This window comes from Procambarus clarkii, chromosome 65 (genome assembly GCF_040958095.1).
Source record: "Procambarus clarkii isolate CNS0578487 chromosome 65, FALCON_Pclarkii_2.0, whole genome shotgun sequence".
Classification (NCBI taxonomy): domain Eukaryota; kingdom Metazoa; phylum Arthropoda; class Malacostraca; order Decapoda; family Cambaridae; genus Procambarus; species Procambarus clarkii.
Genome location: NC_091214.1, coordinates 15,788,361 through 15,814,385, shown reverse-complemented (window position 1 = coordinate 15,814,385; position 26,025 = coordinate 15,788,361). Strand labels below are relative to the sequence as shown.

The window sequence follows — 26,025 nt, the reverse complement described above, 5'->3', positions numbered from 1 at the left end:
TTTGGTTTGGCCTGTGGTTTTATTTTTGGGTTGGGCGCGTAGCATCCGCCTCTCGGTTCCGTCCCTCTTTTTCCTTATCTTTAGTAAGGTAGCACCGAGGAGCCAAAGGTGCTCCCCCCAGAAAACCAGCGTTGAATGTAATGAAATGCCATTTTTTGGGTGAGTCCCGGAGGCTCCCTGGCATCCCTCCCTCCCTGCGGTCGGCGGTGTTTTTTGCGTATTTTGACATCCAGCCTAAGAACTGCCATATGGATCGTCAGCATGGAGGGTCTGGAGCTCCCCTTTCCCCCTCCCGGGGAGGGGTTGTGCAGATTGCGGCGCGGCGACGTGATAACATCATGCTAGTTAGCTAATTTTGTTTGGGGAGTTCTGTCCACTCGTTCGGCTTTCGGCCACAATATTTTCACCAGAATAGGGGTTTGTTTTGGGGCGCCTACCTTTCTGGGTGCTTATCCTGGTTGATGGCAGACATAGAATGCTCCCAACCACACAGGGGTTTCTATAGGCCATTGCTCCTTGTGCCTCTCTGAGGGGGGTCAGGTTCTGGCTCGTGGTCCCCGGTAGGCCCACAGAACTCCAAGCACTTTGACTGATGCCAGAAAGTTATACATATCCATTCAGCCTGGATAGCTCCGGGGAGCCTCCGGGACTCACCCAGAAAATGGCATTTCATTACATTCAATGCTTTTTTTTTTTTAGTTCATTTTAGTTCATTTATTATGCATCCCATATTCATCCTGTGAGCAGGACTGGATAAGGTTACAGAGGCACATAATGAGCTCAGGGACCAAGCCCCAATACTCATTTAACTAAGCAAGTTACAATCTTCATGTGCTAGTTATACAGTTTGATTTATATTGTTATATCAAGAATGGGCTTGAGAATGACCAAAAGCAGCTCGGGGGACTCGTCTCTAAGCTAAGCAACCTACCTATGTGATGAGCTAGTTTCATTATTTGATATGTTTACCAAGCCCCAGTTTACCAGTGGGCAGCAGTGGAAAAGTCACAATCACCCACATTTGCTACCTACAGGTAGCAATTATTGGGATTGTCTCAAAGCTCTCCAAATGTAGTCACTAGAAAGGAGACGAGAGAGATACCAAATAATATACACATGGAAAATACTGGAGGGCCAGGTCCCAAATCTACACAGTGAAATAACAGTGTACTGGAGTGAACTATATGGAAGAAAATGCAGAATAGAACCAGTAAAGTGCAGGGGTGCCATAGGCACAATCAGAGAACACTGTACTGTATAAACATCAGAGGTCCACGGTTGTTAAACATCCTACCAGCGACTATCAGAAATATTGCCGGAACAACCATGGACATCTTAAAGAGAAAACTAGACTGTTTTCTCCAAGGAGTGCCGGACCAACCGGGCTGTGGTGGGTATGTGGGCCTGCGGGCCACTCCAAGCAACAACCTGGTTGACCAAACTCTCACAAGTCAAGCCTGGCCTCGGGCCGGGCTTGGGGAGTAGAACAACTCCCATAACCCCATCAACCAAGTACAGTTAGCAATTTTTTTTTTTTTTTTTTTTTTTTTTTTTTTTTTTTTATTAACACATTAGGTACATCTGCCTTAGTGCAGCTACCCTAGACTATATGAAGTGGAGCACAGTGTGTCAAAAAAAAGCTAACTAGGTGATGCTAAAAAATCCCCATCTCACAGGATGGTTAGTCATACAGAGGCATGTGATAAGCGGTCTGCACTGGCAGACTCCGGATGCATTTTGAGGATATCAACAACACAAGATTGAATAAGGTAGCAGTGGTAATACAAGTCCCCATCTCGCAGGATGGTTAGTCATACAGAGCCATGTGTTTAACACTTTCGCGCTTTCGAGTAGAGATAACTCGTCACTGGTTTTTCTTACGATTCCGCATAACTGCCTACTTTTCTCGTCAATCGAAAAAATATTTCTATAAATTCCATTTTTTAACCGAAATGGATGGGGATACTCTCAGATTGTTCTCCATGAAATTCCCGTTCTCCCTCACCGAACACATGGCATCTCGGCCTACCCAGTCACGTGGTCGGCCCATTGTTTTGTTGACACGCCAAGTGCCCACACTGTGCTCCCCTCTCGCGGCAAACGTGACCCGTTTTACGCATTTATTTCCGTTCCGTTTCCGTTCTCGTGTACCTAAAACCCATTCAATACCTTCAACATGGATGCTGCACCAGGAACAAGCAGTGGAACGCAAAACAAAGGTAGGAAATCTAGGAAAGCAGAAGAGATCGCCAGGATTTTCGATCTGTATCGTGGGGTCAATCTCACTCCATCCAAGATTCCCGATGTTGTTGAAGCCTTTTCAGGGTCTTCTGATGATGATTTGGAGGCTGACGAACCGGAAAATGATGTTCTTTATGAGGTTTCCTCAAATGATGAAGATATTTCGAGTGAGAGTGAGGATGAGAGTGATGAAGAAGCCCCAGCCCCGCCACGCGGTGACCGCACGTATCCGGTACCAAAGAGGGCTAGGCTGGGTGATGAGTGGAATCGTAGCAATACTCCTCCCATCGTTGATAACTTTACTGCAACCCCTGGCCTAACAATTCCACTACCTGCTACTCCATTGCAGTTTTTACAATTATTTTTCACTAGAGCAGTGGTTGAATACTTAGAGTATGAAACAAATTTGCATGCCACACACGTCATACATCTCATGGCTGAGTCAGCAAGAAAAACGTGGAAACCAGTGTCGGTGAAAGAAATGGCCCGATATTTGGCCCTGTGCATACTGATGGGCATAGTGAAGATGCCTACAATGAGGATGTACTGGCAGACGAATCAGATGTGGCATTGTCGATTCTTCAACTTGTTTATGTCGTCTGCTCGGTTCCAACACATTTCTAAGTTCTTCCACATGTTTACACATGTGGCACACTTAGACTACAACGTGGCACCCCCAAGGATCTGCAACAAGTTGTAAAGGGTAAAATGGCAACCGACACGACCGTATACATGCGTAAGGATAACACCTTTGTTATAGTTTGGAAGGACAAGCGCCCCGTCTCTGTCATCACCAATATCCACAATGCCGACACTACTCAAGCACAGCGCAGGAAACGCGTTCGTAAAGGTGACGGGAGAACTGGAGTAGAAATTGTGAAAATGAACAAACCCAAGGCCATAGTGGATTACAATAAGTTCATGAAAGGTGTTGATCATTTTGATCAAATGGTCAAATATTATGAGTTTGCAAGAAAAACCCACAAATGGACCAAGAAGATCACTTTCTATTTTCTGCAAATGGCCATGCACAATGCATACGCATTGTATAACCACTACTCAACAGATACAAAAAAACTAACACTATTAGAGTTTCACGCAGTAGGAATAAAAGCCTTATTGGCGTGGAACAGCAAGGAATGGCCAACAACAAGAAGTATACCACATGTTCCCGACATAGATGCCAGCGCAGCTCCTCCTGCTGACGCGGCAGTTTCAACACCCGGGCCATCTGGTGCTAGGCGTCCTCTGTTCACCTCAACACCTAAAGCCCACTCATCAACCACAAATTCTGAAATGGACATTGAGGACATAGAACCACTTGATGTTTCTGATTTCATAGAAGATTCTACTACAAGTTTGGTGGTTCCTGTAGAAGACAATATTCTTCCAGTGAATCCAAAAAATACAAGAATTATAGATTCAGAACAACGTCTCAACTACAAGTTGACGCATGAACTCGTGCACTTGGCTAAAAAAAAAAGATGCCGTGTTTGTTACAAGTCTGGCAAAAGGAGGGACGTGATATATGGATGTAAAACTTGTGATGTGGCACTGTGCGCTGCGCCTTGCTACACAAGGTACCACCGAAGAAAGATATTTTGGGTGGAGAAAAAATAACCACCGGCAACAGCTTCACTCCACCTAAGAAACATCAGATGAGCAACTTCAGGATCAGAAGCCTGAAGATGGAGTGAAGAAAAAATGCTCAACTGTTGATCTTCAATCAACATAGACAGGGTAAGTACACCTATTTGGAATTTTTTATCATCTATAAGAAGTTGTATTATATACGTTTTGTAGAAAATTTATTTGCGAATTTTTTGGTACCAGAATGAATATTATATCACATAAACTTCTATGAGTAAAAAAAAAAACACAAAGTATGTTTGGGGGTGTGGAGGGTGTGGCTCTGGGTGTGGCGGTCGTGTGGCAGTGGGTTCCCTTTAGCCGTTGATATATCCAACACGTGGGAAATATTTGTATGTGTTATGTATATGTCTGTGTAGGGAATTTTACTGCGATCACTGTCATACAAATTATAAAATGTTTCAACAAGTATAAACATGAGAAACATCAAACGAACGAAAACAATGCGTTCGTTTCTGCCGTGAACGCATACTGAGCGACGTGGTTCTATATTTGGCGCTTCTCTTACACATGCTTTGTACAAATGTTATACATTTCATCTTATAGAAAATTTTATTGCGAACACATTGGTATAAAAAAGAAATACGTACATAGAAAAGTAGGGTCAGGAAACGTATAAATGTATAAACTTTCCAAGCATGATTTCCCCCCTGTGTTTTCGCCAGTGCGCTCGCGGCTAACTACTCACCACTTCACACACTCTTGCGGGTGGGCAATTACCTATATTAAACATTCATATGCATATGTCCGTGTAGAGAATTTTATTGCGATTCCAATGATACCAAAATTAGCGATGTAGGACAACTGTAGGCTTCGCAACCATTAAGAGAGTGGAAACATTTTGTTGCTGTTTGGCGCTCTCGGCGAGTGATCTGCATAGTTTTTTATTTGGTGTTGATACTCCTTATGCTTGGGCGGCATTTTATAGGTATGCTCTTATAGACAATTTCATTGCGAACACAGTGATACCAAATTTAAATACGTGCGCCTTCAATTATTGTCAGGACAGTCAAAAGAGTGTACACTTTTTCGGTCTTACGCGTAGGGGCGCGAAGTGCCGAAAGCATCTAGGGTATTGATTTTTTTTGAGCGCCGAGAGCGCGAAAGTGTTAATAGCCTGCACTGGCAAATTTTGGGTATACTGTGAGGATATCTTCCAGAATACGAGAGTGAATAAAGTAATTGCAAAGCTCCAGGTACCTCATGCCAACTGGTCTGAAAGGTCTAATAATTGGGCATTCAGTGATGTAGTGCGGGAGATCATGCCGTAGTTCCTGCTCACAGAGTTTGCAACTGGAGTGCTCAGGATTGGGAGACCCGTCACCTGCAGCCGCCTGCCACAGGTAACGGTAACCCAACCTGATCCTTGCAACCACTGTGTCGCACAGTCTAGTGGACGTTTTGTGCTGTCCATAGATGTAGGTTTCAGATCTGAACAAATCATAGCTTTTTATACTAGTACTTTCAGGTCGTTGGGAGTCAGTAAGTTCTTTCCTATCAGATCTGAATGTTTGGACCAATACAGTTTTGACAGCAGAGATGGGGATACCTAGATCTAATTCAACTGCAAACTTGATACATGCTAATTTGGCTGCAATGTCTGTCTCATTATGATGGGTTATATTTATGTGTGAAGGTATCCATACAAAGGAGATTCGAGACCCTTTACTCTGTGCATCAATTAGGTCATTTATAATTGGGAGTATGAGGTTCTTGCTGTCGATCTTCCAAGAGAAGTTTTCGATTGCTTGAAGAGCAGACTTTGAATCGCAGAATATTATTCCTCCTCCAATGTTTTTTAATGTACTGGTTGCAAAGTGTAATGCTGCTAGTTCTGCTTGTGTGGAGGTCAGCCAGTTGTTTAACCTGACACTGACAGTCTTTGTGCAAATATTATTTCTATAAAACCTACATGCCGCTGCAGTCCGTCCAGTAGAAGATTGGACTGAGCCGTCGGTGTAGACACAGTGCTCGTGAGATCTTAGACTCTCGATGGAGGAGGCAATTGTTTCAAGAATGACAGCTTTGAGTTAGCAAAGTGAGGATGTATAGTGAAGAAATCTAAGGACTTGGCCAGTCACCTTTCACTGACTTTTGTAAGGGATGGGGGGGGGGAGTCACTTAGCCTTGTTCTATCTTAATAGGACAAATAGAACCGACCCCAACCAGCTCATATCTGTATCATGCCCCAGACTTACCTCTGCACCAGACACCCTCTGCAAAGTTGGGTGAGGCTAGCTCCAAGTGTCTGGCCTCCAACTTTGGACAAACACACACACACACACACACACACACACACACTCGTATAGATAGATTGCAAATGATATAAGAATGTATGTGTGATATTTTTAATACTTTATGATTATTATTATTATTTATAACCTTTTATTCTATGACTCGTCTTTCTCTGGGATGATGCCTTTCCACCCCGTGAAAAGGGGAAATGTGGTAATTACAGTATAGTGTATGCAAGGACAGTCAGTCTGCATATACAGTACAGTTACAGTACAGAAGAAAATGCAAGATTGAACCAGTGAAGAGCAGAGGTGCCATAGGCACAATCAGAGAGCACTGTATAAACATCAGGGGTCCGCGGTTGTTCAACGTCCTCCCAGCGAGCATAAGAAATATTGCCGGAACAACCGTGGACATCTTCAAGAGAAAACTGGACGGTTTTCTAAGAGAAGTTCCGGATCAGCCAGGCTGTGGTGGGTACGTGGCCCTGCGGGCCGCTCCAAGCAACAGCCTGGTGGACCAAACTCTCACAAGTCGAGCCTGGCCTCGGGCCGGGCTTGGGGAGTAGAAGAACTCCCAGAACCCCATCAACCAGGTATCAACCAGGTTACAAAACTATTGTTACCATTGGCAGTTACTGAGCATTTCAAATTTTATTCAAACTTTGCTGTTAGAAACCATTAATTTCTCTGTTCATAAAGATCAACTACCATTTGGGCTAACATCATTTGATTTTATTCCAGTTCGGCAAATTGTTAAGAATGAGAGAAGTTACTACGAAGAGGTTCTATCCCACAGTCGGTCTCACTTGATGATGTACCCGTACCACCTCTCAGATGTGGTGGTAAAGGGACTGCGTGTCACTCCATTTCAGTATTACATCTCGATCCTCACAGATATTATGTCTGCTGAAAAAAGCTACGACTCCCTTCCAAATTTCACTGCTGCAGACTGTAAGTATCATCTTCTCTCATCTCTAAAAATGTTTCAATTTTCTTTGAATAAAGTGTGTTGTGAATCATTTGGATGGTCAACTTCAAAGGGCATTAATGACATTTAAAATAAATATTTAACATATCCTTTGTTTATTTCAAAATAGGGTACAGAACAGTACTTAAATTTCCTGTAATACTGCAGCACACTTGTGTGTAGTGCAAGGATACAGTACTATGCTTGTTTTTCTCTGATCAAATATTTTGAGACTACAGAATTGTTCTTAGTATTATTTTTCTTCTAGTTTGTTTTATTGTGTTGTTCATTGTGTTCTGGCTGGACTTTGACAACCTGAGACACATGAGCCTGGGAACAGGAACCCTGGGAAACCCAATCCACCCAAAGAGCATCGACCATATCAGAATCAGTGGCCCTCAGGTAGCGGCGTAAAGCCGCCACCGGACACAACACATGATGCACCTCTGGCTGAACCAACCAAGCATCCACCACCACCAGACCCCTCCAGAAGCCCTACATCTCATTCTTCACCGGAAAAGGAGAAGGCTGTAATCAAACAAAATGACCACCCAGGCTGAAAGAACAGAACCCCTGGCGCCAAAGGAGAGCTAGAAGCTCCCCCACCTGAGCGCCAAAGGCCAAGGCCAACAAAAATAAGGTCTCCCGAAAGCAATCACTAACTGAAGGGGTACCACAAAACAAGGAGAAGAAAGAAAAGAAAGAACCTGGTCCAAAGACCAAAAAGGCTCAGGCAGTGCATGAGCAACCCGGAGGTGAAAAAACACACCTGAAAGCTTGCAGAACGAAGTTGAAGTAACATACACCCCGAACGCAAGCTGGAGTGGCTCTGCCAACGTTGTGTGATACAAAGCGACAGTATTTGGCATGTGAAGCCGGTCCAGAAAAAGCCGAGAGAGAAAGGACAGAACAACCCGGTCCGAAATAGATGAGAATCCTCGAAGAGAAAGGAAATGACAAAGACTGCCAAGAGACTTCATACCATCATCTGGAAGAAGACCACAGATGGGACACCATCAAAGAAGCCACCTAATCACGATAGAAATGGTGATTCACCAGTGTCAGAAAGACCAGATGCGAAGAGCAGAGCAGTAAAGTAAACCAGCAAGGTACCTCACTGGTCCAATCTGCTGGTAGAGGTGGAGCCGCGGAAAGACACCTGGGTTTAGACACCGAGCAAGCAGCACCTGAAACCAAGGCTGGGCCGGCCACCATGGAGCCAAGAGAACTACTCTCCCCTGATAGGACTCTAAGCGAGCCAATACCTGGAGCAGCAGCTGGATCGGGGAAAAAAAAAGTACAAGAACCAAAACGGAGTCAAGAAACTGTGCTAAGTATAGTGGGAGCCGCCGAGACCACGCTGACGCAAAGAGGTCCCCCTCTGGGTGCCCGTATATCCGGCAAAGCCAAAGGAAGGATGCGGTGTTGACAATCCACTCCATGAAAAGAGGAATGAAGTGGGACAAGCCGTCTGCCAGAACATTGGACATCCCCTGAATATGAACTGTCCAGAAAGCTAAACCCTGAAAACTCAGCAAAAGAGCTACCTGGAGTAACCAGCTCCAAAGAGTCCCAGTTGAGACAATGATCCATGGGGGAGCAGTCCGAATGGAGCCGGATCCAAGAGCTCTGAGGAAGCCAAATCCGGCGCAGCACCTGCCACACCGTCGCAAACTCCTACGCAGTGCTGTGAGCTCGATAGAAGGACCATACCTGACGCTCCTGGTCAGACTGGTGAGCACTGGTCAGAAAACCCCAACCAAGAGACGAGGCATATGTGAACACACACAGCGAGGGACGGGGAAGGCACCATGGCACCAAACCCCAAAAAGCCCGAAGAGGAAGCTGGTGATATAGTAACTAGTGCAAGGACACTGGGGTGCGAACCCAACGGTCATGAGTGTGGCAAAAGAGGTGGCTCTGCAGATACCAGAACAGCCCCGAAGCAAAAACCTGTCCAACGGATAAACCAGGAGGGCAAAAGCGAAAAGCATTACTAATTGCGGTGGTTTCGTGGAACGGAATTTGATCGAGTCTGCCTTAATCAGTCAGTGTCCAATTCTTATCAATATTAGTACTGGTATGTACAAACTTGATCCATTTTTAAGTTACAATATTGCACAAAAGTTTAAGAAAAAACTCTGAAAGGGTTACTATGTCTCTTATTTCAATATTATATTTATATATATTGGGTGTTCATTGAGGCTTTAATCCATCCTTCATCCTTATTTTCTGACTGCTTAATCCTATTATTCTAAGCTAAATCTATACCTGCTTCTGGGTAATTCTTTACCTGGGGATATGTGGTCATATTCAGCTGTTGAACTGTACCCTCCCATTGTTTCTCCTAGTCAGTCTGGTGTTGACAACAGCTGTAAAGTGGCTGAAACGTTCATCTTCCTTTCCAATTTCTTTGTAGATTTCAGCATATATATATATGTATGTATGTATGTATGTATGTATATATGTATGTTTTTTCTTTCGGAAGGGACTCTGTTCCCTTCACCGTTGACAGGGCGCTGGGGGAGCAGATTGCTCTGTTGACTCTCACATGGTCCCGCACTTAGTGGGCGCTTTTGGTTGTCTTCCGGCCTCTGATGGCAGTGGCGGACAGCTTCTCCCTCTTTGGGGGGTTCAGGGCTGGCGGGGTGGGCTTCTTCCCCTGCGCTTCGTCATGTCATTTTAGTGGGTGCGTTGGACGTGGTCAATCCGCCCCATCCTTCTGGGGTTCCCGTCTGCTCTATGCAGACACAGGCCTGGCAAATCTGCAGTTCTTCTGGACTTGTTCAGTCTGCGCCCTGGATTCTGTGCCCTCATCGGAGGACTGTTGTCTATGGTCCGGTTTCTGTTGGGGCCGGGTGCCTGGATGGTGGCCCTGGACCTCCAGGTCAGTTCTTGGCACGTTCCTCTCCAGTTTTCCGGGACTGGCACAGTTGGTGGTGGGGCTTCAGGCTTGCCGCTTTTGTTGCCTTCCCTAGTTTGTAATTGGCACTTGGTGTATTTACGCATCTTTACCTGATCTTGATGCCCTGTCTGAGTCTGCATGGGATTCGGTGTCTGACCTACCTCAACGACTGGGTGGTGTGGGCTCCCAGTCGGTCCGCTTGTCTGCTCGCCAGGGGTGTAGTTCTTTCCAGATCGCCGGGTTTAGTTTCCTGGTGATCTGGAGGCCGTTCTATCTGTTTCCGTCCCGGGTTCGGACCTGGCTTGGTTTTGTTTAGGGCTCTTTGGCTACTTCTTGTCTTTCCCTCCAGAAGTGTTGCTGCAGCTGTGGTCTCGCCTTTGGCTGTTCATGAGGGGGGTCCCGGGTTGCTCGGCAGTTGCTCGAGCAGTTGTGCAGGAGTCTGAACTTCGACGTGCTGGTCTGCCCTCAGGGTCTGGTTTGGCTTCGGCATCTGTTTGGTTCCTTCGGAGACTCCCCTTCCGCCTCTCTTGCAGTCGTTGGGTTTGTTCCTATGGGGATGTTGTGTTGGTGCTGCGTCACCATCTTCCTTTTTGAGGTTTTCGGGGTTCCGGGCCTTGGCACCTCCCCGAGCCCTTGCTTGATGTGTTCACGGACGGGTCATCTCTCGGCTGGGGCTTTGTGACCAGTACTCACCTGGTTGGCCGGGAATGGTGGGGTCTGTCCGTCCGTCGGGCTCACAGCATGGTTCGGGAGTTTGTGGCTGTCTGGTTTGCGCTTCGGAGGGTTCGGGTCACTCGGTGCTCTACTATTCAGCTCCATTTGGACTGTTCTCTGGCAGTTCTTTGCCGGAACCACAGGGTTTCTCTTAGGTGTTTGACCTTTGGGGTTGGTCCCTTCGAGTGGCTCGTTTGCTGGATTCTCAGAGTTTGGCTAACCCTGAGGTTCATGTCCGGGGTGTATCCTACGTCCTGGCGGACAGCCTGTCTCGGTTCATTCCTCTGTTCGCGGATTGGCCAGTTGTCGCCGACTCATTTTGTTAGCTCTGCCGGACGTATGGACTCCTAGCCATGGACATCTTCGAGTCGGCGTGGTCTAGGCGTCGCCCATTCTATGTGGCGCCCTTACCTGCCTGCGAGGCGTTCACGGTGGATGCCTTTCGGCAGGACTGGTCGAGGTGGGGGTACCTGTTCCTCTTCTCCCGGCTCAGCTGTTGCTTCAGGTTCTGGCTCGGCTGGAGCCCATTCCCAAGGAGAGTAGTCTTCATGGGTCCTTGGTGGCCAGCCCAGCTTTATTTTCAGATGATGCTTGATAGGTGTCCGAACCCGGGCGTTTTCCCGCGGCTCCGCCTCTTTCGACAGGTCGGACCGGTCCTGTACATGACTGGTTCGGCCTTCTCCTCGGCTCTTCGCGTCTGGTATTTTGCCGCGGGTATCACCATCTCTGTGGTGATCAGGTGGCTTTGTTGATGGTGTCCCACCTGCGAGCTTCGTCTCAGCGACAGTATGATGTTCCTGGTATTTCTATGCACCTTTTTTCTTGCTCTTCGTAGGTTCTCTTCTCTTTCACCTCGGGTTGTCTTGTCCTTTCATGGGTTTTCAGGACTACAGTTATTTGATGTTTCTTACTGTCGCCTTGTTTTGTGCGGCGCTGGCGGAGCCGCTCCGGCTTGCGTTTGGGGTGGACGTTACATCTGCCCCGTTCTGTACGCTTTCTCATGTTTTGTTTCAATCCGGCCTGCTCATGCGTCGCCTGAGCCGTCCTGGTCCTTGATCAGGGTGCCCTTTTATCTTCTCCTCAGTTTGTGGTAGCCCCTTCGGTTCAGGTTTCTGCTCTTGGTACTGGTGGTAGGTTTGTACGTTTGCAGCCTTTCTCTGTCCTTCTGGCAATGGTAGAGAAGGCTGCTCTCCGGAGGGGTCCTTGGGTTATTGATGCTTGATTGGTTCGGCCGGGGGTGCGTCCTGTGTTGTCTGGTTGTGCTTTTTGCCGTTACCTGCGTACCGTGTCTGGGGATGCGCTTTGGGTTGATCCGGTTCCCCTCGTTCCCTGTTCAGGGCTCGGGTCTCCCAGGTAGTCCGCAGAGTTTTTAAGACTTCTAGCCTGCGGTTTATCCTTGCGCCCGTGCTGTTTGGACATTTGCAGCTTTCGCAGCTGTGTTGGTGACGTCTAGGGCTCATTGCGGGTACAAGGATTTGAGGGTCGCACAGGTTCCTGGCCGCCCATTCTTTATGCGCGTGTCTGCTCCTGTGCGTTCTTGTTGCACAAGAACTCAGGTTGGGTCGCAGGTTGCAGCCTGTTGTCTCGGCTTCGCGTTGAGGAGTTTGTGACCTTGTCTCCAAGGTCAGCCCTTTCTTTTCCTTCTCTTTGGGTATTAAGCTCCAGGTAGCTGTAGGGGCTTCCAACAGATAACCAGCGTTGAATGTAATGAAACACCATTTTCTGGGTGAGCCCCGGAGGCTCTCTGGCAACCCTCCCTCCCACTGGTCAGCGTTTTTTTTGCATTGGTTGAAGCTTAGCTTCCAAATTGATGCTAGGCAGCTGGCATGGTGAGGTCCGGGGCTCCCCCTTCCCCTCTCAGGGCGGGGAGGGCTGTGTGGATGATTGGCACGGCAGTAAAGTGTGATGTTTGTTTGTTTCCTTGGGATTGTAGGGAGTTTCTACCTCTCTGTTCATTTTTTTGTTTTAGTTTTTTACCATGTGGGGTTTGTTTTGTTATGCCTACCTTTCTGGGTGCCTAACCCCGGTCGATGGCAGATAAGGAAAACCCCAACCACAAAGGGGTTTTCCAGGGCCATTGCTCCCTGAAACCTCTCTGAAGGGGCCAGGTTCTGGCACTGGTCCCTGGTAGGTCTGAACTCTTTAGCTCATGTCCCGGTCTAATATAACATACATTAGCCCGATAAGTTCCAGGGAGCCTCCGGGGCTCACCCAGAAAATGGCGTTTCATTACATTCAACGCTGGTTTTTTCATTTAGATAATGAATAAATGTGTTTTAAAGGTAACACAGTCATTAAATAATGTATGACTTAGTACTGCATATCAGTTGTGGATTGTGTGTGCTGGGTAAGGTTGCAAGATGATGTGAGCTTCCTTCATAACTGCAGATGTATCATAAACAATTTTTCGTAAGTTTGTGATAACGGACTGTGATAATACGGCTTGTTTTCAATACTTTATTATTAGTAACACAATTTACTGTAATAATTTGGCTTGTTTTCAATATTTTATTATTAGCAACGATTTTTGTGCTTAGCAAACTTACCTAGTATGTTTGTCTGGCTCCTTAACCTATGGCACGCCTCGGTCTAACATCCATAATACGGCCGCTTTGTATGTAGGGCAATTTTCTGGGGGGAGCCTCATCGGCTCCCCGGAGCTATCCAGGCTGAATGGATATGTATAACTTTCTGGCATCAGTAATAGTGCATGGAGTTCTTGCCTACTAGGGACCACGAGCCAGATCCTGGCCCCCTCAGAGAGGCATGAGGAGCAATGGCCTATAGAAACCCCCTTGTGGTTGGGAGCATTCTATATCTGCCATCGACCAGGATAGGCACCCAGAAAGGTAGGCGCCCCAAAACAAACCCCCTATTCTGGTGAAAATTTTGCTACCGAAAGCCGAACGAGTGGACAGAACTCCCCAAACAAAATTATCCCAAACTAGCATAACGTCATCACATCGCCGTGCCACCATCTGCGCAACACCCCCCCCCCCTCGCTTCCCCGGGAGGGGGAAGGGGGAGCCCCAGACACTCTGTGCCGGCGATCCAACTGGTAGTTTTTGGCTGATGGAATTACTGGACGGTCGAATACCTCTGACTCTGGTTTTAGTTTCATTTCTGTGCCTTGTGGTGTGGACTGTCTCTACCGGTGGGGTCTGAGCCAGGAGTGAGATTCCATGGTACTCGGGCTGCATGCGCCTAGGACTTTCTTCCCTAGGTGCCCTGTAAGTACTGCCCTTGGGGCTTGGGGCCACCTTCCACAAGTCACCTTGGGTTCTACCTCCGCTGTGTCCTTTACTGCTTGGTACTGGGCCGCCCTTGGAGTCAGCTGGGGTTTTGTTGCCCTGGTTTGTCTCTGAGTAGGTGGTAGTTTTCGTCACTGGTAGGGGCGCGGGGTACCGCACAGCTAGTTTTCACCAATAACAGCGGCCAGCTCTGTTCCGCATGGGTACAGTGTTCTCTTGCGGGGTTTTTCTTTTGTTTTAGTTTTTGCCTGGTGGGGGGGGGGTCTGCCTTTATGGTCCCCCCTTACTGTTTGAGGTGTTTTTATTTCGATATTTTCTGTTTGGTGGTACTCCCCGCTTGGCCCCCGTGAGCGGACATGTCCCGTGGGGTTCAGCTTTTAAAAGTTTGTTTGGTAGATTTGGGCGCCGGTTCGCGGTACCCTGTCTGGGCTTCCCTTAGCATGTACCCAAGACTAAGAGCCTGGGAAACCCCACGAGGGCTCCGTAGTCCTGTGAGTGTGTGTCCCTGGAGTCTCCTCCTCATGTCCTGCGAGTTTGACAGTTGCTCTGTCCCCTTGTCTCAGGATGACACTCACCGGTTGTGCCTCCGCCATGCTGCCTGTTGGGTCATTGTTTCTTATGACCCGGAGTCGTGCGATGGGTGTTGTTGGTACGTGCTCTCGTTCACCCAGGACACTGGTCATGATAATTGGGTGCAGGTGGCTGCGGCGTTGCTTGCTAGGTGTATGTTGCTGCAACGGCCCCGGATGCCCCGGGGTTGCCTCGTTTTGGTTGTTGGGGTCCGGATTTAGGGGTGGGGGTCGCTTCGGCTCTGGTTCCTTCCGCTCCTCATCCTTCCCCTTCTGTTCTGAACACTTCCTCCTTTGCTTCCGGCTCCGAACGGTAGGCGAGTTTCAGGGTTGGAGTGGGGTCTGGTTGGGTTGAGATTCAGGCGGTCTCGTGGGATTTCCTCTTCTGGGGTGATGGCGGAGGCATTCGAGTCGGTTCCTCCAGCTGTGCCCTATGAGTCTGACCAGTTGGCTCCCTTCCTTAGTGTTTGTATGGCTGCCCTGGCTTTTCCTTGTCAAGCTGGGGCTTTGGGGTGCGGCTCAGCCCCGGGTCTTGCCGTAGAGGATCCCTGGCTTGAAGAGGGGTTGCCTGGGGGACCTCGGCCCCATTTGCCCCTCTTGGGTCTTTGTACCCTTGGTGAGGGGTTGGCAGTTCCTCAGAGTGGGGCTGTTCCTTTTCCCCCTGTGTTCTTGTTGGTTTCGGGTATACCCCTCCCTGGGTTCAGTTCAGTATCCCTTCGGATTCGTCAGTCCCGTCGTTCCTTGGGGTGTGTGTCACCTCCTTTTCCTTATCCTTTTCGCGCTTACATCGCGATACTGTTCCCTTCGTATTGGGGTCGTTGCGTGTCCCTTGTTCAGGGGTTTATTTTTGTCCATATGTACCTCCGTGCGTTTGTGCTTGCTTGTCGTGGTTCTCGTTTGTTCGTGCGTCTCTTCGTACCTTCCAATATTATTGGAATGCTGTTGACTTTCGATGTGGTTTCCCTCTGGTCTTTTGTCGGCCATGCTGGTTACCTTCCGTCCTCTGTCTTCTTTCACTTCAGTTTCACCTTGTTTTGTTTTCGCGTCGTCTCTACTTCCAATTTTGACATACCTCGTCTTCATTACGTACGCCTTCCTGGTGTTTGTACGATGTGTGTATACGATGTGTCTGTACGTTATGTGTGTGTATGATATGTGTGTCCGCCTGGTGTATGAGCCTCGCCACCCGGTTTACGGATGGTGCATTTCGTACCTCGCGTGCTGGGGCTGGGGTGTGCATTTTGTTTATGGGCAGTGCGCTTGTGTGTTCTGCGTCGTTTCTCGAGGTTTTCTACAGCTTCTTGCTCGTTTTCTCCCTCCAGTCGTAGTCCTCTGGATGCTGGGGGTGTTCTGGATTTTATATATGGGGGACGTCACTTCATTCTTTCCTCTGCTTCCGGGTGTGGGATGGCTTGGAGTGGCGCCTCCTCCTCCCCCTCTGTACTGCTCCTCGTCTTCTGCGGGGCGTGCACCTCCAAACGTATTTCTCATTAGACTTCCAAATTTTATTCAGGTAACTGTCCTGGGCGTTGTTTCACCTCCGGCCTGCTCTTGAGTTCTGGTGCCATCCTGATCGTTGGCCTGGGTGGTCTCTTTTCTTCTTGTTTTGTTCTTTGGGTTGCTGCTTGGTTGGTCGGGCCGGGGGAGGGGGGGGGGGTTGCTTCCTTTGTTGTTCGGTCTTGATGTTTTAGGTTAGAGTGTGTGGCATCCGCCTCCCAAATCCTTCCCTATTTCCCCTTCCCTGGGGGGGGGGGGGGTGTTGCGCAGGCGGTGGCGCGGCGATGTGATGACGTCATGCTAGTTTGATAATTTTGTTTGGGGAGTTCTGTCCACTCGTTTGGCTTTCGGTAGCAATATTTTCACCAGAATAGGGGGTTTGTTTTGGGGCGCCTACCTTTCTGGGTGCCTATCCTGGTCGATGGCAGACATAGAATGCTCCCAACCACAAGGGGGTTTCTATAAGCCATTGCTCCTCGTGCCTCTCTGAGGGGGCCAGGTTCTGGCTCGTGGTCTCCGGTAGGCAAGAACTCCAAGCACTTTGACTGATGCCAGAAAGTTATACATATCCATTCAGCCTGGATAGCTCCGGGGAGCCTCCGGGACTCGCCCAGAAAATGGCGTCTCATTACATTCATTGCTGGTTTTTTCATACAGTACATTAAAAAAAAAAATGTCTTATATGATGGCAAATACAGTACATTATGATATTAAAAACTTAATTCATGTTTTAAAAAGGTTATTTAATGCTTTCCAGGTTTACGATTGTTGGGAATTGGACGAAACCAGTATATAGACTTAATGAATCAATGTCGATCAAGTCGAAAGCTATTTCGTAAAAAGAATGTTCGAGACTTGCTGCCTGCGCTGCCATCAGATATTACTATAGAACCATGGTGGTTGGTCTGTGTTGGATGTGTAACAGAAGACGACATAAAGGTTGGTTTTACACATAAATTACAATAAGCTAAAGTTATAAATTTACTTACTAGTCATTAATATTTGTATTATTAATTAATTATTACAAAACTAATTATTTGTTTATGGTAACTCTGGAATAAGAAGTTGTACTGTGGAAAAACCAATAAGCATTCTAATCATAAAACACCTATTTGATTCCTGCCAATGCAACAGCAATTTGATAACAATTAGTTTACTATTGCAGGTTATAGTACATGTGAATCATAAGAGGGTTTAAAAAAGGTTGATACCTATTGCCCAGATGGCATTTGATGTTAAGCCTCCTCACATTTGTTACTCTGGCACATCTAGGGAGCCGGATGTTCATCTTCCTTACACTGCTTTCATCGACTGGTGATGCTCTTATCACTACACTAATATGCCTTTTAAAGCCATATGAGAGTTAATTTTCAAAATGTTATTTGTTGTATTAGAATTTTTTCCGAGGGGAGCCCCTAAGGCTCCCTGGAGCTTATCGGGCTAATATATTTTATATTAGACTGGGACATTAGCTATGGAGTTCAGACCTACCAGGGACCATGAGCCAGAACCTGGCCCCTTCAGAGAGGTTTCAGGGAGCAATGGCCCTTGAAAATCCCCCTGTGGTTGGGGATTTTCCTTATCTGCCATTGACCGGGGTTAGGCACCCAGTAAGGTAGGCATAACAAAACAAATCCCACATGAAGAAACTAACAACAAAAATCGAACAGAGAGGTAGAACTCCCTACAATCCCAAGGAAACAAGCAAGCAAGCGTAACACACTACTGCTGCGCCGCTAGTCTGAGCAGCCCTCTCCTCCCCGAGAGGGGGAGGGGGGCCACCCGGACCTCACCGCGCCGGCTGCCTAGCACCAGTTCGTAAGCTAATGTCAACCGGGACAGATGCTTCTCTGGCCTCAGTTTACTAGGCGGTGTTTGCCTTCGTGGCGTTCACTGCCGTGTGTTGTGTTGTGTTGTGTGGTGGCCAGGTGTTCCTCATCAGTACCGGGGCTGCATGCACTTAAAGGGGCTTCCTTCCCTAAGTGCCCTGCGACGGCTTTACCCCGAGGTCTTCCTGGTTTGCAGGCTGATCTTTTAGCCATGCAGGCTGGTCTTGGCACGTGTTGTGGGCGTGCCGAGGCCTTGGGTTTTTGTTGTCGAGGTGGGCCTTTTGGTGCGGTTTTTGTGCTCTTGGTGCCTTCTTCATCGGGCCGGCGCAGTGCTCTCTGCCCACCTATCGGCAGCTTGTCTTTATTGTCATGCAGTACTGCCCCTGCATGACAGGGTTATCTTCCCTGGGGCTTTCGGGAACCATTCCCGTAGAGGCTCTTGCTGCTTGGCATTTGCCTCGCCCTTGGGGCCAGCTGGGCTTGGAGCCCTTGTTTGGCCTTGGGTAGGGACTGATACTGTAACATACTCGACCCGTTAGCAGGATGGCAGGGAGGGAGGCAGGCAGAGAGTGAGGCTGGCAGGCTGGCTGGCAGACTGGCTGGCAGACTGGCTGGCAGACTGGCTGGCAGACTGGCTGGCAGACTGGCTGGCATGCAGGCTGGCAGGATGTTCCTGCAGGCTGGTAGGAAACATCCAGAGGATGTTTGCCAGACGTCTTAATAATCAGCTAGGAACAATTTTGGCTTCGGCGTCTGTTTTGGTTCCTTCGGGAACACCCCTTCTGCCCCTCTCGCAATCATTGGGTTCGTCCTCCGGGGCCTTGTGTTGGTACTGCGTCGCTGGCTTCCTCTTCGGGTTTTTTTGGGTTCCGTGCCTTGGCACCTCCCCGAGTCTTCACTCGATGTGTTCATGGACGGGTCGTCTCTCGGCTGGGGCTTTGTGACCAGTGCTCACCAGGCCGGCCGGGGACGGTGGGGTCTGTCCTTCTGTCGGGCTCACAACATGGTTCAGGAGTTCGGAGCTGTCTGGTTTGCGCTTTGGAGGGCTTGGGTCACTTGGGGCTCTACCATTCGGCTCCATTCGGACTGTTCTCAGGTGGTTCATTGCCGGAACCACGGGGGTTCTCTTCGATCCTTGCCTCTTTGGGGTTGGTCCCTTCGAGTGGCTCGTCTGCTTTATTCTCGGGGTTTGGCTCTCCGTGCGGTTCTTGTCCAGTGAATGTCCAATGGCCTGGCAGGCGGCCTGTCTCGGTTCATTCCTCTGTTCATGGAATGGCCGTTCGTCGCTGACTCGTTTCATTGGCTCTACTGGACGTACGGACTCCCGGACATGGACATCTTCATGTTGGCGTAGTCTCGGCATCTCCCATTCTAAGTGGCACCCTTTCCCGCCTGCGAGGCGTTTGTGTGGATGCCTTTCGGCAGGCCTGGTTGAGGTGGAGTTACCTGTACCTCTTCCCCCCGGTCAAGCTGTTGCTTCGGAGTCCTTCTCAGGGGAAGTAGTCCTCTTGGCCCCTTGGTGGCCGGCCCAGCTTTGTTTTCAGGCGCTGCTTGCTCAGTGTCTGAACCCGGGGTGTTTCCTGTGGCTCCTCCTCTTTTGGCAGGTCAGATTGGTCCGGTATGTAGCTGGTTCGGCCTTCTCCTCAGCTCTTTGTGTCTGGTCTTTTTTGACGCAAGTGTATCACCATCTCTATGGTGATCAGGTGGCTTCATTGATGGTGTCCCACCTGCAAGCTTTGTCTTGGCGACAGTATGAAGTATCTTGACGTTTCTTTTTGCCAATTTCTTGCTCTTTGGAGGTTGTCTTCTCTTTCGGATCAGGTTGTTTTGTCCTTTCTTGGTTTTTCAAGACCATCATTTGATGCTTATTACTGTCGCTTCATATCGTGCGGTGCTGGCGGAGCCGCTCCAGCTTGCGTTCGGGGTGGACGTCACATCCGCCCAGTTCCATACGCTTCTCGTGCTTTGTTTCACCTCCGGCCTACTTATGCTCCGCCTGAGCCGTCCTGGTCCTTGGTCAGGGTGCTCTCTTATCTTTCCTCTCCTCGGTTTGTGATGGGCCCCTTCAGTTCAAGATTGTTTTTCCAAGGTCCTTGTTTGTACGTTTGCAGCCTTCTGTCTTTTCTGGCGAAGCTTCTTTCCGGAGGGGTTATTGATGCTTGGTTGGTTCGGCTAGGGGTGCATCATGTGTAGTGTTTGGTTGCGGCTCCTCGCCGTTACCTGCGTGCCTTGGTTGTGGTGGCTGGGGATGCACGTTGGATTGATCCGGATTCCCTCGTTCCCTGTGCCAGGGCTCGGGTCTCATAGGTCATCTGTAGAGTTATTCAGTCTAGCCAGCCTGCGGTCTTTCCTTGGACTTATGTCGTTGTTGTTGTCGTTCGGCCGTTTGCAGCTTTGGCTGCCGTGTTTCATAACATGTCTTGGGCTCATATTCAGGCGCGGTGATTTGGAGGTCATGCAGCCTTCTGGCCGCCCGTTATTTTGTGAGTATGTCTGCTCCTGGGCGTTCTTGTGTTGCTTTGGGTCGCAGGTTGCAGCCTGTTGTCTCGACTTTGCATTGCGGAGTTTGTGGCGGCCGCCTCCCGGGTCAGCCCTTTCTTTTCCTTCTCTTTGGGTATGTAGCTCCAGGGAGCCATAGGGGCTCCCCTCAGAAAACCAGCGTTGAATGTAATGACACACCATTTTCTGGGTGAGCCCCGGAGGCTCTCTGGCAACCCTCCCTCCCACCGGTCAGCAGTTTTTTCACATTTGTTGAAGCTTAGCTTCAGAACTGGGGTGCTATGCAGCCGGAGCGGTGAGGTCCAGGGCCCCCCCTTCCCCTCTCGGGGAGGGGAGGGCTACGCAGATGAGTGGTACGACAGTAGTGTGTTATGTTTGCTTGTTTCCTTGTTTCCTTGGGATTGTAGGGAGTTTCTACCTCTCTGTTCGGTTTTTGTTGTTAGTTTCTTACCATGTGATAAGCTCCTTACCACGGGAGCCGGTCGGCCGAGCGGACAGCACGCTGGACTTGTGATCCCGTGGTCAAACAATGGGCAGAGTTTCTTTCACCCTATGCCCCTGTTACCTAGCAGTAAAATAGGTACCTGGTTGTTAGTCAGCTGTCACGGACTGCTTCCTGGGGGTGGAGGCCTGGTCGAGGACCGGGCCGCGGGGACACTAAAGCCCTGAAATCATCTCAAGATAACTCAAGATAAGATGTGGGGGTTTGTTTTGTTATGCCTACCTTTCTGGGTGCCTAACCCCGGTCGATGGCAGATAAGGAAAACCTTCAACCACGGGGGGGGGGGGGGGGGTTTCCAGGGCCATTGCTCCCTGAAACCTCTCTGAAAGGGCCAGGTTCTGGCTCAGTGTCCCTGTAGGTCTGAACTCCATAGGTAATGTCCCGGTATAATATAAAATACATTAGCCCAATAAGCTCCAGGGAGTCTCCGGGGCTCGCCCAGAAAATGGCATTTCATTACAATCAACGCTGGTTTTCTCTAATAATAAGAGAATACTATATTAAATTAGTTTTTGTCCCACTGTTTTACTTGTATGTAGTCAATCATCGAGAGAAGGCACCAAGCCAGGAAATTCAAGTAGATTAAATATGATTTGGCCTGGTGATTATTAGTGCCAAATCTTGTCCCAAGTAAATGATTCTTGAGGTTATCTTGAGATGATTTCGGGGCTTTTTTAGTGTCCCCGCGGCCCGGTCCTCGACCAGGCCTCCACCCCCAGGAAGCAGCCCGTGACAGCTGACTAACAACCAGGTACCTATTTTACTGCTAGGTAACAGGGACATAGGGTGAAAGAAACTCTGCCCATTGTTTCTCGCCGGCGCCTGGGATCGAACCCAGGACCACAGGATCACAAGTCCAGCGTGCTGTCCGCTCGGCCGACCAGCTGGATTGATGAGGTTAACTTGCTTATCATCATGTCAGTAGCATGTTGTGTGGTGCTACTGAAATCCCACTGAAACTTGACTCGTACAGTATTGACAAAAGCCAACACATTACACACCAGCTACTCCAACATTACTGTACGTAATTCCAAAATTGTGTGCTTCATTATCCTTAAATTTCAGAATGGGTCACTTGTGCTTCATATAAAATAAAATACATACTTTTCAAGAACAATTTTCCAAGTTAAATGCTTCAAGTTTAATCTTAGGTCTTGGAGCAATTATTTTTTGTTATAATTGTTTTATTTATTGAAGTACTGGTACAGTTTTATGGGAGTTCCATGCATTACACTTCTCTTCTTGGCTTTTTCGTATGATTTTGCCTACCACAAAGAGCTTGTTTTCTCAGTGTAGACTTCAACAAGGCTTACTTCAGGTAACTTAAATTTGTAGTCCTTCCACAGCTTTATCTCAAATTCTACTGCAAAATTATTTACTTGCTCAGTGAGTGATGAAGTAAAGGCATGTCATTATTGCAGCTTTGACACCTGTGTGCACGCTATCATTAACTAAATTTTGCTCGTCTCCTACAGCGGCAGTCAGTGAAAGGTTTATAAAATATTTGTGGGGTTATAAGTGGCATTTTCTTGCCTCCTTCAGGTTCTTCAGAGATTTGCATATTCTAGCATTTCTTATGTAGCCATAGAGAGGTAGTTATGATAGGATTTAGGTTCAAGGCCTAACACTAGAATCGTTTGGTTAATCATCACTTCATTCAAGTTTTGAATAGTATACCACTTTATGGTGTTTATACAGCATGTACAATGTTTATAGATGGTAAAGAACTCCTATATCTTTCAGGTGCTCCATCAGCATTCTGGTATTCAGGTCAGTAGAAAGGATACTCTGTAAGTTTCTGTCTTTCAATCCATGTTTCTTTCTTTTGGCAGGGGCATGTGGTATTGATCACACCTTGGAGCTGGACACACTTTAGGTGGCCAGTTTGCAGTCTTTTATGGGGTTCCATTATGTCTGTGATTGCATATTACCAAAGTGCTGTGGATGATTTAATCATCTTTAGTTTATTTCTGTCAGGAAGGTTTCACTATTTATATACTTTCAAACTATCCCTCAAGAGGTCAGTGTATGTTACGAGTTTTATATGCTGGATGTCCATGGAGGTGGCATCTTTAGCGTCCCTGCCTACTTCTTCATTGCTTGCAACAATGGTAGGCCAGAGATGCAAAATGGAGACAATTTTGAATCTGGTTACAATTCTGAATAGTCACTCCTGGGCAGTTTGAGTAAAGGGGGTGGCCTTGTGTCTTATTTCTACAATAACACTTTCAGTATATATATATATATATATATATATATATATATATATATATATATATATATATATATATATACATATATATATATATATATATATATATATATATATATATATATATATATATATATATATATAAAATATGTCGTACCTAGTAGCCAGAACGCACTTCTCAGCCTACTATGCAAGGCCCGATTTGCCTAATAAGCCAAGTTTTACTGAATTAATATATTTTCTCTATTTTTTTTCTTATGAAATGATAAAGTTACCCATTTCATTATGTATGAGGTCAGTTTTTTTTTATTGGAGTCAAAATTAACGTTGATATATGACCGAACCTAACCAACCCTACCTAACCTAACCTAACTTATCTTTATAGGTTAGGTTAGGTTAGGTAGCCGAAAAAGTTAGGTTAGGTTAGGTTAGGTAGGTTAGGTAGTCGAAAAAACATTAATTCATGAAAACTCGGCTTATTAGGCAAATTTAGCCTTGCAAAGTAGGCTGAGAAGTGAGTTCTGGCTACTAGGTACGACATATATATATATATATATATATATATATATATATATATATACACATACATACATACATACATACATACATACATACATACATACATACATACATACATACATACATACATATACAGGTACTGTATATGTACCTGTATATACATACTGCATATAAATTTCAAAGTTGGATTTAGTATGCTACTGTAATTTGAATAGCTTGGATTATGGTTGTCAATTCTGCATTGAATATTGAAGCTATATTTGGTAGTTTTGCATTGTAGATTTTATCTGAAGTTACCACACATTCTGTACCTCTTGTGGTCATGGATTCATCAATTTAGAGTTTATCATATTTTAATTGGTGAAGTTGCGAGCCAGAAGCAAGTTCTTGGCTGCTCTGATCCTTCATATTTATGTTTGCCTGACAAGGGCATGTCCGAGTAATTTTCCTGGTACAGGTTTTAGAAATTATATTTGCTCAACTTTCTTCTTGAAAGTGAGCTGTAGACAGTCACAAAGTATATTAGGGAGTTAGTTCTTTTGGTCAAGGAATATATGAAATACAAATTGCTATAAGAGCTGGTCACAGACATGGTCTAAATCTTCAACCCTTTCTAGTCTTGATATGCTTAATATTAGTCCATAACAAGAACGTTTGATACACTGAAGCACTCACCAACGAGAAGCTTCTACATTTGCTTTTCAGGTCCTCCATTTGTGTACCCCCATCAATGAGCTGTGTTGCATCAAGGGTACCCAAGGTTGTCTCTGTTGTACACAAACACAAGTGTGTGCAACAAAATGCATTTTCTGGGGGGAGCCCCGTCGGCTCCCTGGAGCTATCCAGGCTGAATGGATATGTATAATTTTCTGGCATCAGTCAAAGTGCTAGGAGTTCTTGCCTACCTGGGACCACGAGCCAGAACCTGGCCCCCTCAGAGAGGCACGAGGAGCAATGGCCTATAGAAACCCCCGTGTGGTTGGGAGCATTCTATGTCTGCCATCGACCGGGACAGGCACCCAGAAAGGTAGGCGCCCCAAAACAAACCCCTATTCTGGTGAAAATATTGCTACCGAAAGCTGAACGAGTGGACAGAACTCCCCAAACAAAATTATCAAACTAGCATAACGTCATCACGTCACCGTGCCACCGTCTGCGCAACCCCCCACCCCCCCACCCCAAGAGGGGGAAGGGGAAGCCACAGACCACGCCGGCGATCCAACTGGCAGTTCTTGGCTGATGGAATTACTGGCTGGTCGAGTGCCTCTGGCTCCGGTTTTTGTTTGTTCTGTGCCTTGTGGTGTGGGCTGTCTCTACCGGTGGGGTGTGAGCCAGGAGTGGGATTCCATGGTACTCGGGCTGCATGCGCCTAGGACTTTCTTCCCTAGGTGCCCTGTAAGTACTGCCCTTGGGGCTTGGGGCCACCTTCCACAAGTCACCTTGGGTTCTACCTCCGCTGTGTCCTTTACTGCTCGGTACTGGGCCGCCCTTGGAGTCGGCTGGGGTTTTGTTGCCCTGGTTTGTCTCTGGGTAGGTGGTAGTTTTTATCACTGGCAGGGGCACGGGGTACTGCACAGCTAGTTTTCACCATTAACAGCGGCTGGCTCTGTTCCGCCTGGGTACAGTGTCCTCTTGCGGGGTTTTTCTTTTGTGTTTGTTTTTGCCTGGTGGGGGGTCTGCCTTTACTATGGTCCCCCATTCCTGTTCTAGGTGATTTTCTTTCGAATTCTTCTGTTGGCGGTACTCCCCGCTTGGCCCCCGTGAGTGGACATGTCCCGGGGGTTCAGCTTTAGCAGTTTGTTGGTAGATTTGGGTGCCGGTTCGCTGTACCCTGTCTGGGCTTCCCTTAGCGTGTACCAATGGCTAAGGGGCCCTGGGAAACCCCACAAGGCCTCCGTGGTCCTATAGGTGTGTCCCTGGAGTCCCTCTAGTGTCCTGTGAGTTTGACGGTTGATCTGTCCCCTTGTCTCAGGGTGACACTCAACGGTTGTGCCTCCGCCATGCTGCCTGTTGGGTCCTTGTTTCTTGTGACCCGGAGTCATCCGACGAGTGTTGTCTGTACGCGCTCTCCTTCACCCAGGCCACTGGTCATGATAATCGGGTGCAGGCGGCTGCGGCGTTGCTTGCTGGGTGTAGGTTGCTGCAACGCTCTTGGTTGTTTGCAGCCCCGGATGCCCCGTTTTGGTGGTTGGGGTCCGGACTTGGGGGTGGGGGTCGCTTCGACTCTGGCTCCTTCCGCTTCTTGTCCTTCCCTCTGTGTTCCTGTTGTTTTCGGGTATACCCCTCCCTGGGTTCGGTTCCGTGTTCCTTCGGGTTCGTCGGTCCTGTCGTTCCTGGGGATGTGTTTTACCCCCTTTTCCTTACCCTTTTCGCTCTTATGTCGTGATACTGTTAAAAAAAAAATCAAATGTGTATTCAGGTAAGGTACATCCA

General features: G+C 47.8%; 1 protein-coding gene across 2 annotated transcripts in view; it reads left to right on the top strand.

The window, feature by feature from the left end:
• Nucleotides 1–26,025, top strand: part of LOC123771096 (protein FAM91A1) — a gene marked incomplete at its 5' end in the record, with an annotated part of 78,638 nt that overhangs the window by 13,641 nt on the left and 38,972 nt on the right. Inside the window, 3 exon segments of one of the 2 annotated variants that reach the window (XM_045763421.2) lie at nt 6,870–7,079; nt 16,789–16,970; nt 22,605–22,631. In XM_045763421.2, coding sequence (XP_045619377.2) covers nt 6,870–7,079; nt 16,789–16,970; nt 22,605–22,631 — 419 coding nt within the window. 2 annotated transcript variants of the gene reach the window in all.